Source organism: Candida oxycetoniae, assembly GCF_023343755.2.
Source record: "Candida oxycetoniae strain CBS 10844 chromosome Unknown scaffold63, whole genome shotgun sequence".
NCBI lineage: Eukaryota > Fungi > Ascomycota > Pichiomycetes > Serinales > Debaryomycetaceae > Lodderomyces > Lodderomyces oxycetoniae.
This window is the reverse complement of record NW_026055487.1, coordinates 22,779-37,255: the sequence shown is the minus strand read 5'-3', so window position 1 is coordinate 37,255 and position 14,477 is coordinate 22,779. Positions and strand designations below refer to the sequence as shown.

At 39.0% G+C, this 14,477-nt stretch overlaps 5 protein-coding genes across 5 annotated transcripts; 2 read left to right on the top strand and 3 right to left on the bottom strand. All coding sequences in view use genetic code 12, as the record gives it.

Annotated features, from left to right (window-relative positions):
* Nucleotides 1–671: 671 nt before the first annotated feature.
* KGF56_004750 (exosome catalytic subunit) lies at nucleotides 672–5,355 on the top strand (the record flags this gene model as incomplete). The annotated part of the gene is made up of 2 exons (XM_049326220.1): nucleotides 672–1,897; nucleotides 2,433–5,355. 2 exons carry the CDS (start codon nucleotides 672–674, stop codon nucleotides 5,353–5,355), a joined length of 4,149 nt encoding a protein of 1,382 aa, XP_049178202.1.
* An 86-nt stretch (nucleotides 5,356–5,441) lies between these two features.
* RIB3 (3,4-dihydroxy-2-butanone-4-phosphate synthase) lies at nucleotides 5,442–6,074 on the bottom strand (the record flags this gene model as incomplete). The annotated part of the gene is made up of 1 exon (XM_049326219.1): nucleotides 5,442–6,074. One exon carries the CDS (start codon nucleotides 6,072–6,074, stop codon nucleotides 5,442–5,444), a length of 633 nt encoding a protein of 210 aa, XP_049178201.1.
* A 1,092-nt stretch (nucleotides 6,075–7,166) lies between these two features.
* KGF56_004748 (uncharacterized protein) lies at nucleotides 7,167–7,619 on the top strand (the record flags this gene model as incomplete). Its single annotated transcript, XM_049326218.1, has 1 exon — nucleotides 7,167–7,619. The coding sequence occupies one exon, from the start codon at nucleotides 7,167–7,169 to the stop codon at nucleotides 7,617–7,619; it is 453 nt and encodes a 150-aa protein (XP_049178200.1).
* Nucleotides 7,620–7,703: 84 nt separating this feature from the next.
* Nucleotides 7,704–10,030, bottom strand: WRS1 (tryptophan--tRNA ligase; the record flags this gene model as incomplete). The annotated part of the gene is made up of 3 exons (XM_049326217.1): nucleotides 7,704–8,989; nucleotides 9,346–9,687; nucleotides 10,000–10,030. The coding sequence occupies 3 exons, from the start codon at nucleotides 10,028–10,030 to the stop codon at nucleotides 7,704–7,706; spliced, it is 1,659 nt and encodes a 552-aa protein (XP_049178199.1).
* A 968-nt stretch (nucleotides 10,031–10,998) lies between these two features.
* On the bottom strand, nucleotides 10,999–14,310 carry KGF56_004746 (PDPK1 family serine/threonine-protein kinase; the record flags this gene model as incomplete). The annotated part of the gene is made up of 1 exon (XM_049326216.1): nucleotides 10,999–14,310. One exon carries the CDS (start codon nucleotides 14,308–14,310, stop codon nucleotides 10,999–11,001), a length of 3,312 nt encoding a protein of 1,103 aa, XP_049178198.1.
* Nucleotides 14,311–14,477: the final 167 nt, after the last annotated feature.

Sequence of the window (14,477 nt, the reverse complement as noted above, 5' to 3'; positions counted from 1 at the left end):
ACCAATTAATTTTTTTCCTTTCCTGTTCATTTTTTCATCAAAGTTTTACTGAAGGGGGGGTTGAGGAATACGCACTAAACTTTCCATCGACTTATCGCGGCGAAACAGAAGCAATTCAATTGTAACAAAATGCTCTGCATAATATCAAAACAATCGTTTTTTTGACCAGAAAGATGGGTTTTGATACTCTTTCTCTACATTCTTACACTATACACATTCTTGCACACTCTCTACATTCTTGCAGTCTATATCCTTGCACTCTATATTCTTACACCATTTCTCTTTCACCTCTGAAATGTCTAAAGTGTCGGTGTAGTCGGTACTGCTCCACAATCTCACTTTGCTCGATAGTGTCGATAGTGTTGAGAGTGTTGAGAGTGTTGAGAGTGTTGATAGTGTTGAGAGTGTTGAGAGTGTTGAGAGTGTTGATAGCGTCTTTAGTGTCGCTAGTGTGTCGCGGTCAATATTCCTTTCTTTGATTGTGATTGGATGATAGAATATAACATTTTTCAAAAGCGCTACCAAACATAACAGAAAAAAGAAAATTGCTTTTTTTTTAAATGGCTGCGAAAAATTAAATTTTGGCCAATTTTATGTGCGAAATTAACCATCTGAAGGGAAACTAGTGAGCAAGTGGCTTTATCAAGGGTTTCAAAAGAATAAAAGTAATAATGAACAGCTCTTTGAATTTGAGTGCAACAAAGTTAGATCTACTGACGTTGGAGGAAATCAGAGACCCTACTTTGATCAGTAGATACCCTCCACTTTTCCAAAGAAAACAATTATATGTCGATGTCGATACCAGTTCTGCAACGACAAATTACCTGTTTCTTCACAGTCAAAGATCACAGAAAAGTCGACACTTTTTACAGGAAACTACTGTAAAGCCCAATGGTTATGTTAAGCCCAATAGTTATGTTAAGCCCAATAGTTATGATGCAAAGCCCAATAATCATGATGTAAAGCTCAATGATCATAATGTAAATCTTGATGATCATGATAATTTGGAAGCAAGGGTTTTCACTTCAATAACACCGTCCTCGTCATCGGACGGTGGAGAAAGCTCACATCATCAACAACAACATCATTGCCAAAGCAAACTTGGTCGGTTTTTCAAAAGTTTATCAAGAACATCAAGAAAAGAAACAAAACAGGACTTGCTAAAACAATCAATTAGTGGACCCATTCCTCAACAGAAGCATTACCATCACGATTACAAACATAGCGTGCCATCCAACAATGATTCAATGTATTTAAACTCGCTATATCCAACAAAATCGAATCCAAAATCGAAAATCAGTAAACCATTCAAAATCAAGCGAGACATTACATCTTTCTCCTCATCGTCCAATGAGTCTCGGTTTGACATCACCTCGACCCCGATTTCCTTGAATTCAAGCTCATACAAAGGAAAACCGGTTTCTTCTGCTCAACACCATCGATTCCCGCCATCTTTGGTATCTCCACAATCGGCAATAAACAGCATTATCATCCCTCCTGTGGGAACTACGCAAACTATTGGGAACCCTGAGCTTTTCTCAAGTGCAATTGTACACCCAAACATGAGACGTCATCAACGTGACAATTTTGGATATGGTTCAGGAGGTAGGCCCAATGTGTCATTTGCGAAATACGATATGATGAACTTTGACAACAATGCATTGTCCCCGACTGATGGTAACGATAACATTAATGTATTCAAGTCGGCCCTAGATAACCAAGATGATGATACTGATGAGATGTTTGTGCCCACATCTTCTTTCTTTATACCCACAACCTCGGATTCCTTTGACAGTTATTATAGTCTCGACCAATTAGAAGAAGAAGAAGAAGAAACACCTAGATCAAGCAACTCAAAAAAGCTCAAGGTTTCATCTAGTTTTCCCAGTTGTTATCTGTATGGATTGTCTAAATAGAGGTATTAGATGCGACACTATCGAGCGACACTATCGAGCAGAGCGACACTATCGAGCAGAGCGAGATAGTGGAGTACACTAGCTGCCTCTGCCACCAGCGTGTGTAAGGATGCAATGAAATCCGTGTACTCCATAAGCTCTACTTTCTTTACTCTACTCCATAAGCTCTACTCCATAAGCTCTACTCCCTACTACATAAGCTCTACTTCCTACGCCCTACTTCCTACGCCCTACTTCCTACGCCCCACTTCCTTTATCGATAGTATCGGTCAGTGCTGCTCCACCATCTCGCTTCGGTCTCGATAGTGTCGATTCCTTTCCTTTCATCTCTGAGTGGCACCGATTTTTCTTTTTCCTTTTTTCTTTTTTCTTCTCTCTCTTTTTGCTCATCGCAAAGCAAAGAGAAGGTTGAATAAGAACAGTTTATATTTGATAGCTTAGCATAGAGGAATTGTCGTCAGTTGTTGGTTGAATGACTTTGGTTCAGAATAGAAAGAGGTTGTCTGTTGGCCTTAGTGTTACTTCGAAGGTGTTTGTGAGGTCGCGAAATGGCGGTGCTTTGAAGATTGTTCGTGAGCATTACTTGAGAAACGATATTCCTTGTTACTCACTTGCTTGTGAACATTGCCAAAATATTATCAAACCCAACGCAAAAGGTGACTTACCTAAATTCATTTTATCGGCTAACCCAGCCAAAACGATTAAGGGCGAGCCGCATTATGTGGTGTTGGATACAAATATCATTTTACATGCTATGGACTTGCTAGAAAATACGCAATGCTTTTTTGACGTGATTGTACCACAGACGGTATTAGAGGAAGTGAAAAATAGATCTTTCCCACTTTACCAAAGATTAAGAAATTTAGTCAAGCTGGAAGATAAAAGATTTGTCGTTTTCCACAATGAGTATAATGAAACGACATACGTGACGAGGAACAAGAATGAGACAATTAATGACCGAAATGATAGGGCGATTAGAAAAGTTGCATCTTGGTATAAGGAGCATTTGCCAAATATTGAAGTGGTATTTGTTTGCAGTGATGTGGACAATAGAAACAAGGCAAAAGCAGAAAATTTGAATGCCAAGTCATTGGCGGAGTATTTCGATATCTTACCCAATGGAGACGATTTAAAAGACTTGATCCCCACAGATTTGAGTTTTCAGCTGTTTGAAAAGGGACTTGACGAAACTTCGTTTCCTGAGTATTATTCTAATGCGAGAATAATGGCTGGAATCAAAAACGGGACATTGTATCAAGGTATATTGAATATTTCCCCATACAACTATTTGCAAGGTGAAGTTAATGTACCTGCATTCAAGAAACCATTACTTATTCAAGGATCTAAGAACTTAAATAGAGCATTCAATTCAGACTCTGTAATAGTGGAGTTGCTTCCAAAAGATAAGTGGAAAGAACCCTCCTCAACAATCATTGAAGAAACTGCTATAGGGTCAAATGATAATGCTGATGACGACGACGGAGGCGATGAGGATAATGCAATGGGAGGAACTAACACCACAATAATATCAGACAAAGAGCGATTACTTTTAGCTCAAGAAGCAATGAAATCGTCTAGAGCAAATGATGAGAAGCGGCTCCAGCCAACAGCCAAAGTTGTTGGAATAATGAGGAGATCATGGAGGTATTATGTTGGGCAGATTGCGCCTTCTTCGGTTAGTCAAGACGATAGCGGTAATATAGCAAAGAGTTGTTTTGTTGTTTTAATGGATAAAACATTGCCCAAAATTAGAATGCGAACGAGAAAAGCAAAGGAATACTTGGGACAGAGGATCGTTGTTGTAGTTGACTCTTGGCCCAGTACTTCGAAATACCCAAATGGACATTTTGTACGAGCATTGGGAGAGATTGAAAGTGCCGAGGCAGAAACTGAGGCATTACTATTGGAACATGACGTAGAATATCGTCCATTTTCCAAAAGTGTGTTAGACTGTTTACCAAAGGAAGGGGACAACTGGGTTGTGCCAGATATGGAAAACAACAATACCGATGCACATTTGGCCAAAAGAGTAGATTTACGCGATAAATTGGTTTGTTCAATTGATCCACCCAATTGTGTTGATATTGATGACGCCTTGCATGCACAGAAACTACCTAATGGAAACTACGAAGTAGGTGTGCATATTGCCGATGTCACAAATTTTGTCAAACCAGGAACGGCGTTGGACCAAGAGGGAGCGTCGCGTGGAACCTCTACTTATTTGGTAGACAAAAGAATCGATATGTTGCCAATGTTGCTAGGAACCAACCTTTGTTCTTTAAAGCCATTTGTGGACAGATTTGCATTTAGCGTCATTTGGGAAGTTGATGAGAATGCAAACATTATTAATATCAAATTCATGAAGTCGGTTATCAAATCAAGACAAGCTTTTTCTTATGAACAAGCTCAATTACGCATAGATGACCCAAAACAACAAGATGACTTGACAAATTCCATGAGAATTTTGTTGCGTTTGTCCAAAAAGTTGAAACAAAAAAGATTGGAAGCGGGTGCATTGAACTTGGCATCTCCTGAGGTTAAAGTGCATATGGACAGTGAAACTTCAGACCCTCAAGAAGTTGAAATCAAAAAGGCTTTGGAAACAAATTCTCTTGTCGAAGAGTTTATGTTGTTTGCAAATATATCTGTTGCTAGAAAGATTTATGATGCATACCCTCAAACCGCGATGTTGAGAAGACATGCTGCTCCGCCTGCTACGAATTTTGCATTGTTGAACAATATGTTGAATGTCAGAAAAAATGGTATGTCTATTTCCTTGGAATCCTCAAAGGCTTTAGCAGATTCGTTAGACAGATGCGTTGATCCAGCTGACCCATATTTTAACACATTAGTCCGAATCATGTCCACTAGATGTATGGTGGCTGCCGAGTACTTCCCCTCCGGCTCTTACGGATACCCTGAATTCAAGCACTATGGTTTAGCTGTAGATATATACACCCATTTCACATCACCAATTAGAAGGTATTGTGATATAGTTGTGCACAGGCAACTAGCTGGTGCCATTGCTTATGAAAATTTGGATTTGAGTCATAGAGACAAAAGCAAGATGGAAATGATTGTTAAGAATATAAATAAACGTCATAGGAATGCCCAATTTGCGGGAAGGGCAAGTATAGAATATTATGTCGGGCAAGTTATGAGAAATAACGAAACCGAACACGAGGGTTATGTTATCAGGAGTTTCAATAACGGTATTGTAGTATTGGTTCCCAAATTCGGGTATGAAGCGCTAATCAAACTAGAAAGTATGGGTGATGTCACTAGTGCTAATTACGACGAGGACAAATACGAGTTATCTTTTACAGATTTTCAGGGAAAGAAAAGAACCGTTGGTGTGTTTGATAAAGTTAAGGTTGATATCAAGTCTATCAAGGACGAAGTGAGCGGTAAAAGAAGAGCGCAATTGGTTTTGAAATAGTAAATAACAGGTTTTGAGTGTCCCATTTTATATATATATATATATATATATATTATTTCACTTTTCTAATTATCTTTCACAAGTTATCAATTCGAGTCTAAACTTTTCTTATCGATATACTCCAATAGTTGTTTAATTGTAATAAGCTTAATACCGTGCTCTCTTCCAAACTTAACACAATCATCCAACCTCATCATTAAACCATCTTCGTCTCGTACCAATTCACAAATGACTCCGGCAGGTTGTAATCCGGTCAACTCACACAACTGAACTGCAGCTTCAGTGTGACCTCTTCTCTTTTTCAACAATCCTGGGACGGCTCTCAAAGGTAAGACATGACCAGGTTTGATAAAATCGTCTGGTTTCGAATTTGGATCGGCCAAAGCTTTTGCGGTCAAAGCCCGATCGTGTGCCGAGATACCTGTTGTTGTTCCCTCGGCAACGTCACAAGTTACAGTATAAGCAGTTCCGTGTCTATCTGATCGATTGGGTAACATGAATGGTAGATCCAAATGGTCTGCTCGTTCAGTTGATAACGGCACACAAACATACCCTGAAGAATAACGCACTAGGAAAGCCATCTTTTCCTGAGTTATTAGTTCAGCAGCTACAATCAAATCTCCTTCATTTTCACGGTCTTCATCATCCATCACAACCAAAAATTCACCATTTTTGAAAGCATCTAATGCTTTCTCAGTTTGTGCAAATACCTCTGCCATCAAGCGATTATCTAAATGCCTTAAACGATTATAAATAAAAAGTTGCAAAAAGAAAAAAAAAATTGGAAAAGCAAAGAAAAAACTGTCAAAAAAATGTTAGTACCTGTTCCCTATTCTAAAAGTTGTAGGGTTCCTTATAAATAGACCAGGTTCGATCAAATAACAATAATCCAAGTCTCCGTATATCGGATCGAAGTAGATATTGAAGAATAGAATAAGCCGAATTTTTCACTTTTTTTCTTTTGTGTCACCTAATAATGAAAAATTACTAATGCCGTATTTGTAGTGTTGGTTCTTTTTTTTTTTTTTCCCACCAAATTACAAGACAAGTTGTGAGATGACTGGGCGAGAGTCGGCGATGACGTGTATGGCTCTCAACAGAGACTTGTGGGTGGTGTTAAGGAAAACTTGAAAAAACTCTTTTTTCCTAAACAGGTGGTTTGATGAGATGAGCTTTACTCTAAAACGCCTCAAACCTCTCATATTTTTTTCTGTCGCTTTCATTGGACAATCAATTTTTCAGACATTGAATTGACATTGTGGCTAATGAAGGAAAACGTTAAACGGATGACTGATTTTATTTTCTTTTAATTATAATCAGTAATTAGCACAAAAGGTTTAATAGTGAGTAGGTTAATAGTTTGCACGCTGGAGAAAATTGAATTTTGGAACATTGAATTTTCTCTTCTTTTCACCCGTAATTACTGTGAGAGAAAAAAAGTAGCCTCTCCTATTGGTCTAATATTGGTCTACTGTTGGTCTAATATTGGTCTCCTTTTGGTCTAATATTGGTCTACTGTTGGTCTAATATTGGTCTCCTTTTGGTCTAATATTGGTCTACTGTTGGTCTAATATTGGTCTCCTTTTGGTCTAATATTGGTCTACTGTTGGTCTAATATTGGTCTCCTTTTGGTCTAATATTGGTCTAATATTGGTCTCCTTTTGGTCTGCTATTTGTCTCCTTTTGGTCTGCTGTTGGTCTCCTTTTGGTCTGCTATTTGTCTCCTTTTGGTCTCCTTTTGGTCTTTCTGGTCCTCTTTTGGTCTATTCTTTTTTCCGCTTTCGCTCTTGTTCTTCTTCCTTCTACTAGCAATGAGGAGCGGTTCTTTGCAATTTGATAAAACACAAACGGCTACATTTCCCAATTCCAAGTCAAATGAGCAATTTTTCTTTCATTTGTTGGAATTCCAGAATAAGCTTGTACTTAATATATCTGTTGATGGAGTCTTGGATACAACCTTTAAATTACCCATTTCAACAAAAAGAACAATTAATTACGAGTCAATGATGGATCTCAACGAAAATGATGACTCAATAGAAAATGAATACGATTTTCAGATCGAGCCGCAACTACTAATTGGTGACCATGCAAATATGAAAATAGCCATAATTGCTGGTCAAGTGGCCAAGTTGATATCCACACAGAAACCAAAGGAAACAATACTATCAATTGGAACCAGATGGCTTGGCAAGGGCGACCAAGTCGAAGAAAATGACCTAGCAAAACTAACTTTTATACTTGAGAATGTCAAAAAATTACTTTAAAGACAATGAGGATCATATCATTTTATTACTTTAAAGACAATGAGGATCATATCATTTTACTACTTTAATCATCTTCTATTTCTATTACTTCTTTTGCCTTTCTTTTGGCGCTACTTTCCTCACTTTTTGCCCGTAGACTAACTTGTGAGGTGTCATGAACTTATCAACAACGGCATCATCCACTTTTGCTCTTCTGCTTTGATAGTCTGCCACAAACTCTTGCAAGACTTCAATGCATTCCTTTTTCATTTCGCCTGACAAAATTTCACCTTTTCTATAACCTTCAGCCAATCTAGCTAATTTAGCATCATCATCAACAAAAAAAGAAAGATACTGGAAAGCAACATCTACCTCAGGGTTACCTCCATATTTCCTATGATCTTCCATTAATGCCTGTCCACCAGAAAATGCATATTTGTTGATCTTCTTCTGAATTTGTTTCAGAGTGTCACCCATAAATATCGAGCTTGTCGTATCTGAAGCTGACATTTTTGTGGACGCTCCTTGTAACGCAGGGAAGAATTTCGCATGTATTAACGCAGGCTTGGAGAACCTCAATTTATCTGCAACATCACGACAAACGCGGAAATAAGGGTCCTGATCAATGGCACACGGTATAAGGCACGGTGTTTTGGGAGGTAACCCAAGAACATCGGGAAATGATGATGGAAAAGCAGTGGCAATTTGGATACTGGCAAAATGAATTTTACCGATGCAATCACTATCGGTGAACCCAAACACAGCTTTGGCGGTGGAAGTTGTGATTTGTCGAGATGTTCTAACTACATTTTCGTAAAAAGCACCACCCATGTACTTGAGGTCAGAGAATATAAATGTATTTTCCGGGTTGAAGCCAACAGCGATAATATCTCTGGCATTATCAACAGCAAATTGTTTGACATCATCAATTGTTAGCTTTTGCTTGAATAAAAATTTCTCGTCATCAGTTAACTCAATGACTAAAGGAACATCAAATACATCTTGTAACCACTTGGTGAATATGAAAGGGACCATGTGACCTAAATGCATCGAGTCTGACGAAGGACCCCTACCGGTATACAAAAAGAAGGGTTCACCATGCTCGTATAGATCTAGAATCTTATACAAGTCTCTCTCAGAAAAGAAAACACCCCTTCTCAAAAACGGATGTGGCTCTTCGCCAGTAAGCTCTTTAAACCTTGTCAAAGTTTCGGGTGATATCGCCTTTGTTCCAAACTGTTTGATCAACTTGTCATAATCTATACTTTGGGCTTTACCATCGACTACTGCACCTTCAACTTCCCAGGGAGTTATCTTTTGTTCATGCTGATCCTCTCGAATTTTCAAACCAGCCGCTTGATCCTCCAAAGACATGACTTTACTACTTAGGGCTTAGAAGTGGGCCATCTAGTTAGCCCAAGGTTGTTCAGAATTTAATTTTTCACACCAACTCAGCTCAAAAACAATATGAAAACGCTACCGGGCATCTCTCAAACTGTAACATATAGAGAGGGTGGATACATAAATGTTGGTAATACGAGAAGTTGACCTTGCAAAAAAAATTGAACCCATTAATATTAAAAACTACTTCAATTCATACTATACAAAGTTGACATTTTTATGCTTTCACCATCTCGTCATTCGTAAAAACACACACCAACGCACCAACGCACACGTAAATTACACATCTTTAACACTAAATAATAGAATCAAAAGTGCAATTTTTGGAAAAACCATTTATTCTTACCTGCTTGGTGTTTCTCTTCAAATGCTTTCTTGACAACTTTCTTAGCTTCTTCTCTTTGTGATGGCTCTTCCAATGATTCTGATGAGACGGCGGCTTTAAATGATTCAACGTCCAATGAGTATCTAGTTGGCATCAAGTGATTGTAGTTGACCAATTTGACAAATGGCTTTACCTTGGTTCTCTTGGCAGTCTTCTTAGCATCCATCTTCTTGGTGACTTTTAATGGTGCTCTTTCGATACCTGCAACAATAGCGTGTGGGAATGGGTGTGATTTGGTTCCTTCGTCATGTGGTTTCACAATGACTACTTTTTTACCAGCATAACGTCCACGGACAACGATAGCTAAAAAAAACAAGAAAACGTTAGTCAACAAATTCATTCATTCGAGTTCCGTCAATGAGCCTGTGTCGGACCCAAACAAACGGAAGGGGGGGGAGGGGAGGGGGTGAGATGTTAGAAGTTAAAAAAATGCAAGGATATATAAATAAACAAATCCGTGTGTCCATGTGCAAAGGTCTTAATCAAATGAATGATATCCCTTCAAAAGCTTTAAAGTTATTTCTTATGCCTTTAATTACTTCCTCCTTCCATCATTAACGACTTTTAACTCATCTCCGATGGATTAAGTTCCAAATAATTGAAATATTTACATACCTACTCTACCTGATTTTATGAATTTGGCCATTGTTAATGTGTATGTATAATGATATTTGAATGAATCAGGGACCTTATTCTCTGTTCTTTTAGTATCGCTCTGAAATTTTTTTTGGTTAAAGAGTTGAAAGTATTTTATTTTTCACTGATGCCTCATTGAACTACAATTGAGGGTGGTTCATACCCTAATAAGGTCGAGCAGCACGTGATGGTTTTTTTTGTCTCATCCCCCTTTCCACCCCCCCCACCATTTTTTTCCTTTCTTTTGTTGTCTCGACACTATCGAGCGACACTATCAAGCGAAGCGAGATAGTGTCTAGCTGCCACAGACACTGACTACACAGACACTAGCTGCCACAGACACTGACTACACAGACACCAGCTGCCACAGACAATAACTACACAGCCACTAGCTGCCATAAACACTGACTACACAGACACTAGCTGCCACAGACACTGACTACACGGACACTATCGACACTATCGACACTATCTCGCTCTGCTCGATAGTGTTGTAACAAGCTAGTCATTACTGCTCCACTATCTCGCTTCGCTTGATAGTGATCTTGTTCTGTTCCCACCCTATTTTTTTTCCCTTCTTCTTTTGTGCTAAGAGCAAAGGGAAAAAATGTGACTAGAAACGACGAGCTTAGAAAATAGGAGTTTATATTGCTATTGTTAATTTTAGATATGCCGCTTTTTCCCGACACTATCACTATCGAGCAGAGCAAGATAATGTCAGTGTAGTCAGTGTAGTCAGTACAGTCAGTACAGTCAGTACAGTCAGTACAGTCAGTACAGTCAGTACAGTCAGTACAGTCAGTACAGTCAGTACAGTCAGTACAGTCAGTGTAGTCAGTATAGTCAGTACAGTCAGTGTAGTCAGTACAGTCAGTGTAGTCAGTGCTGCTCGATAGTGTCGAAAAAAAAAACCTTACTATAAATCCCCTCGTATAAATATATACATACACAATTCTTTGTTATTACAATTTACTACTACTACTTTCTCAGACTTCTTGCCAAGAGTTTTGAGTTTGTACCAGTGATTACAGGCAGCGTCGAATTGCTCGTGTTATATGGAGCTTTGTAGCGGCTAATGTCAACTTTAGTACCATCCTCTTTTGTAAAGCTTGAATGTCTGTTATTCGAAATTGGATTGTGTGAGTTTTGAGACACAGCCAATTGAGCCGCATGCAAGTATCCAGTCTCTGAAGAGTTCTTGGGCAAACCTGTATGCACGTTGAGCTCACTCGGTGTAACAACAGGAGGTGGTTTTCTTCTAGGAGTAGCTCTTTGAATTTTACTCTTTAACATGTTGCTCAGTCTTGTTGTCTCGTGCACCGGCACCGACACTAGAACATTTGGTGATTTTGCATTGGATATTGGGGATTCTTTTGTTTTTGGTACTTTTGGGCCACTGGGTGATGATGTCCATATCAGAGGCGATTTATCTTGTGCTATTCTCGCACTTTGCTTGATAGGTGGTGTTTTCATTTCAGATGATGATTTATGACGTGATGTAGATGTACTACCCACGGCAGAAACAGCAGCAGCAGCAGTAGTAGGAGCAAGTTTTTGTCTTTCGATTTCATTTGCTTTAGATTTAGCAAGCGCTTCTGTCCATTGGCCAACATCATACTTTTCTACTTCAAAAACAAACGACAGATTGGTTGATGCAATAACAAAAACACCAACCGTGGGTAAAAATTTTGAGAATTTGTTTTGTGGGGAAACCAATTCTTGAAAGTGAATAAAAGGATACCTTAGCTTCACTTCCAAAATTAATTTATAATTAGACTCTAAGCTCCTTCTAGCAAACACCAAGGCTCTTCCATGGGTTGTAACAACCATTGTGCTCGTTTGAGATTTATTGAGCGAGAACTGGTTTACTTCTTCTTCATTGTCTTCTTTCTTGTCAACTTGACTCAAGCCCAACTTTCTAAAAATAGAATGCTTCGATAATCTGTTGGAGGTACCCATTGAGGATGAGCGGTCCAGTTCCAGGCTTTTTTTATTCCTTTTGTTTAAGCTCTTCCTTCTCAAAAACTCCATTTCCTGAGGCTCTCTTATTGCAATACTCTCATCCACACTCTCAGAATTGACTTCTGGCACCCCATTCACCATTTGCGAAAGCAAGCTTGTTCCAGACCTGCTCCGCATAGTAGCTGTAGTAGCATCCAAAGGCGAGGCATGTAATAAACCTTTGTGTTTTTTGTCAAATGCTGCAGTAGATTCTTTATGTACTATTACCGGGCCCACTCTAATGATTCTTTCATCTGGGTGCTCGAGGTAGGAACCCCATGCGGCTTCTAATGTGCCTGGTGGTGTTACCTCCATTATCTCCAGTTTTGGTTTGGGCGATGATTTTGGCCCTTCTCTAGTGGATGTTCGCGAATACGTTGGAACAGAAGGTCTTTTACTAATTTGAGGTCTTAGAATGTTTGTTCCTGGGATGAAATCAGGCTGGTGCTTTGTACTTTTTCGACTTTCTGCTGAAAGTTGTTCCCTTGTATTGGGTGTGCTTGGTTCTGAGAAGGTGAGGTCCGATCCTGTCAGTGGTTTTCTAAGAGCAAAAGCTGCTGCATTTGCTGCATTATTGTTATTATTATTATTATTATTATTATTATTATTATTATTGTTGTTGTTGTTGTTATTATTTGCTTCCAGACTTGCTGGCAAAGTTGTTTTTGAAACCTTTTCCTGCCCTGATTGTTGCGAATTGATTTGAGATGATAAAGTTTTTTGGTGAGTTTCGATTGCTGCAGGTTTCAGAACCCGTTTCTTGGATGGTATCGATACAGATAACCCAGTGCTTGCCGTTGTGGGTATTTTCATCATAGACTTGGCACTCATTTTGTAAGGACCTATCTCAGGAGGTGGCTTTAGCCAGAGGTCTTCAAAATTATCAAAGTCTATTTGTTTGAAAAAATAGTGGTTTTGAATTTCAGGAATGGTGGCTCTTTTAGAAGGCTGCAAGACTAAAATCTTTTTGATGAGATCTCTGATGATGCTTGGAAATCCTGCGCTAAATGCATATTGAAGTTTTGTGATTTTTTGAAAAGTGAGGTATTCATTATTAGCTCGGAATGGAGGTTTACCGGCAATCATTTGGTAAATGATGCAGCCAAAAGCCCATATATCACCCGGCTTACCGCAATACTTGCTCTCTAATAGCTCGGGAGAAACGTATTCAGCTGTCCCCACAAACGATTTGGCCCTCACATCAACAGGGTAATCTTCACTTTCGTCGTTCTTCTTCTCTAATAACCTTGCTGTACCAAAATCCGTGATTTGTATTCTCATTTTGTCATCCAATAATATATTTTCAGGTTTTATGTCCCTATGTATTACACCGTTGTCATGCATATACTTGATTGCGTCAAGAATTTGCGCTCCAAAGTGTCTTGTGCAATCTTCATTTAATGAGTTGTATTTTTTGATCAATGTCAATAGCTCACCATTTGCCGCATAGTCCAAAACAAAATAAAGTGAGTCCTTGTCTTGAAAAGTAAAGTAAAGAGATATAACTCCCATCCGGTTACTTAATCTATTCAATGCATGCTTTTCGATGTTGACGTACTTCACTTTTTTCTCCTTTATTATGTGTCTTTTATCTAGTACCTTGATTGCGTATTGTTTCGATGTCAACTTGTCCGTTGCCAAGATCACTGTAGAGTATGATCCTTCTCCCAACTCTTTACCGAAATGGAAATCATTGACGCTTCTTCTTATGACTGTAGACTCTCCATTCGGTGTAAGCAATTCCTTCACGGCTGCTCCCTTATTAGCCCATTTCTGTTTTTCGCTACGGAACTCTGCTGATTCTTGTAAGCCGTCATCGTTAGTATCGGACCTCTTGCTTGCTTCCCAATCCTGTTGTTGTTGACCATTTGCATCCAGTATAGTTGGGTTATCGATCAATCTCTTGAATCCGGACTCATCACTGGGTGTAGACACTAGCACATTCAACGACGAGTTAGTGATTGCGCGTGGATAGCGGGGTCGGAAATCAAAAGAGCTTATAGACAAGGGAGTGCCAGGCGCTGTGCGTGCTATTTGTTCATCAAAATCCTGGTTTTCGAGTGACGATAACCTTGAGGATATATGAATCTCTGGCAATTTCAGATTCATATTGTTGGTATAGTCAAATGCATAGTGAGAAACGGCACGGTCCTTTTCCGAGTCTAGAGTCACCTGGCTCTGATTTGAGTCTGATGCGTAGGTGTTATAAACATTGTGTATATCGTCTGCCAAGTCCAGTAAATCGCTTGCAGCATTGAATGTTTTGGGGTTTACCTTACCTGATGACATGCCAAAAACGTTGGAAAAATCAGATTTATTAGCAGGAAAACACTCTTCAATTTTGCATTATACTTCAATTGACAACCGTCCAAGGAGTGGCAGTGCAAAAATGCGCTTTTGATTATGCCCCGATATCAATTATAAACCAACTTGTTAAAGAACCAACCAAATCCAAG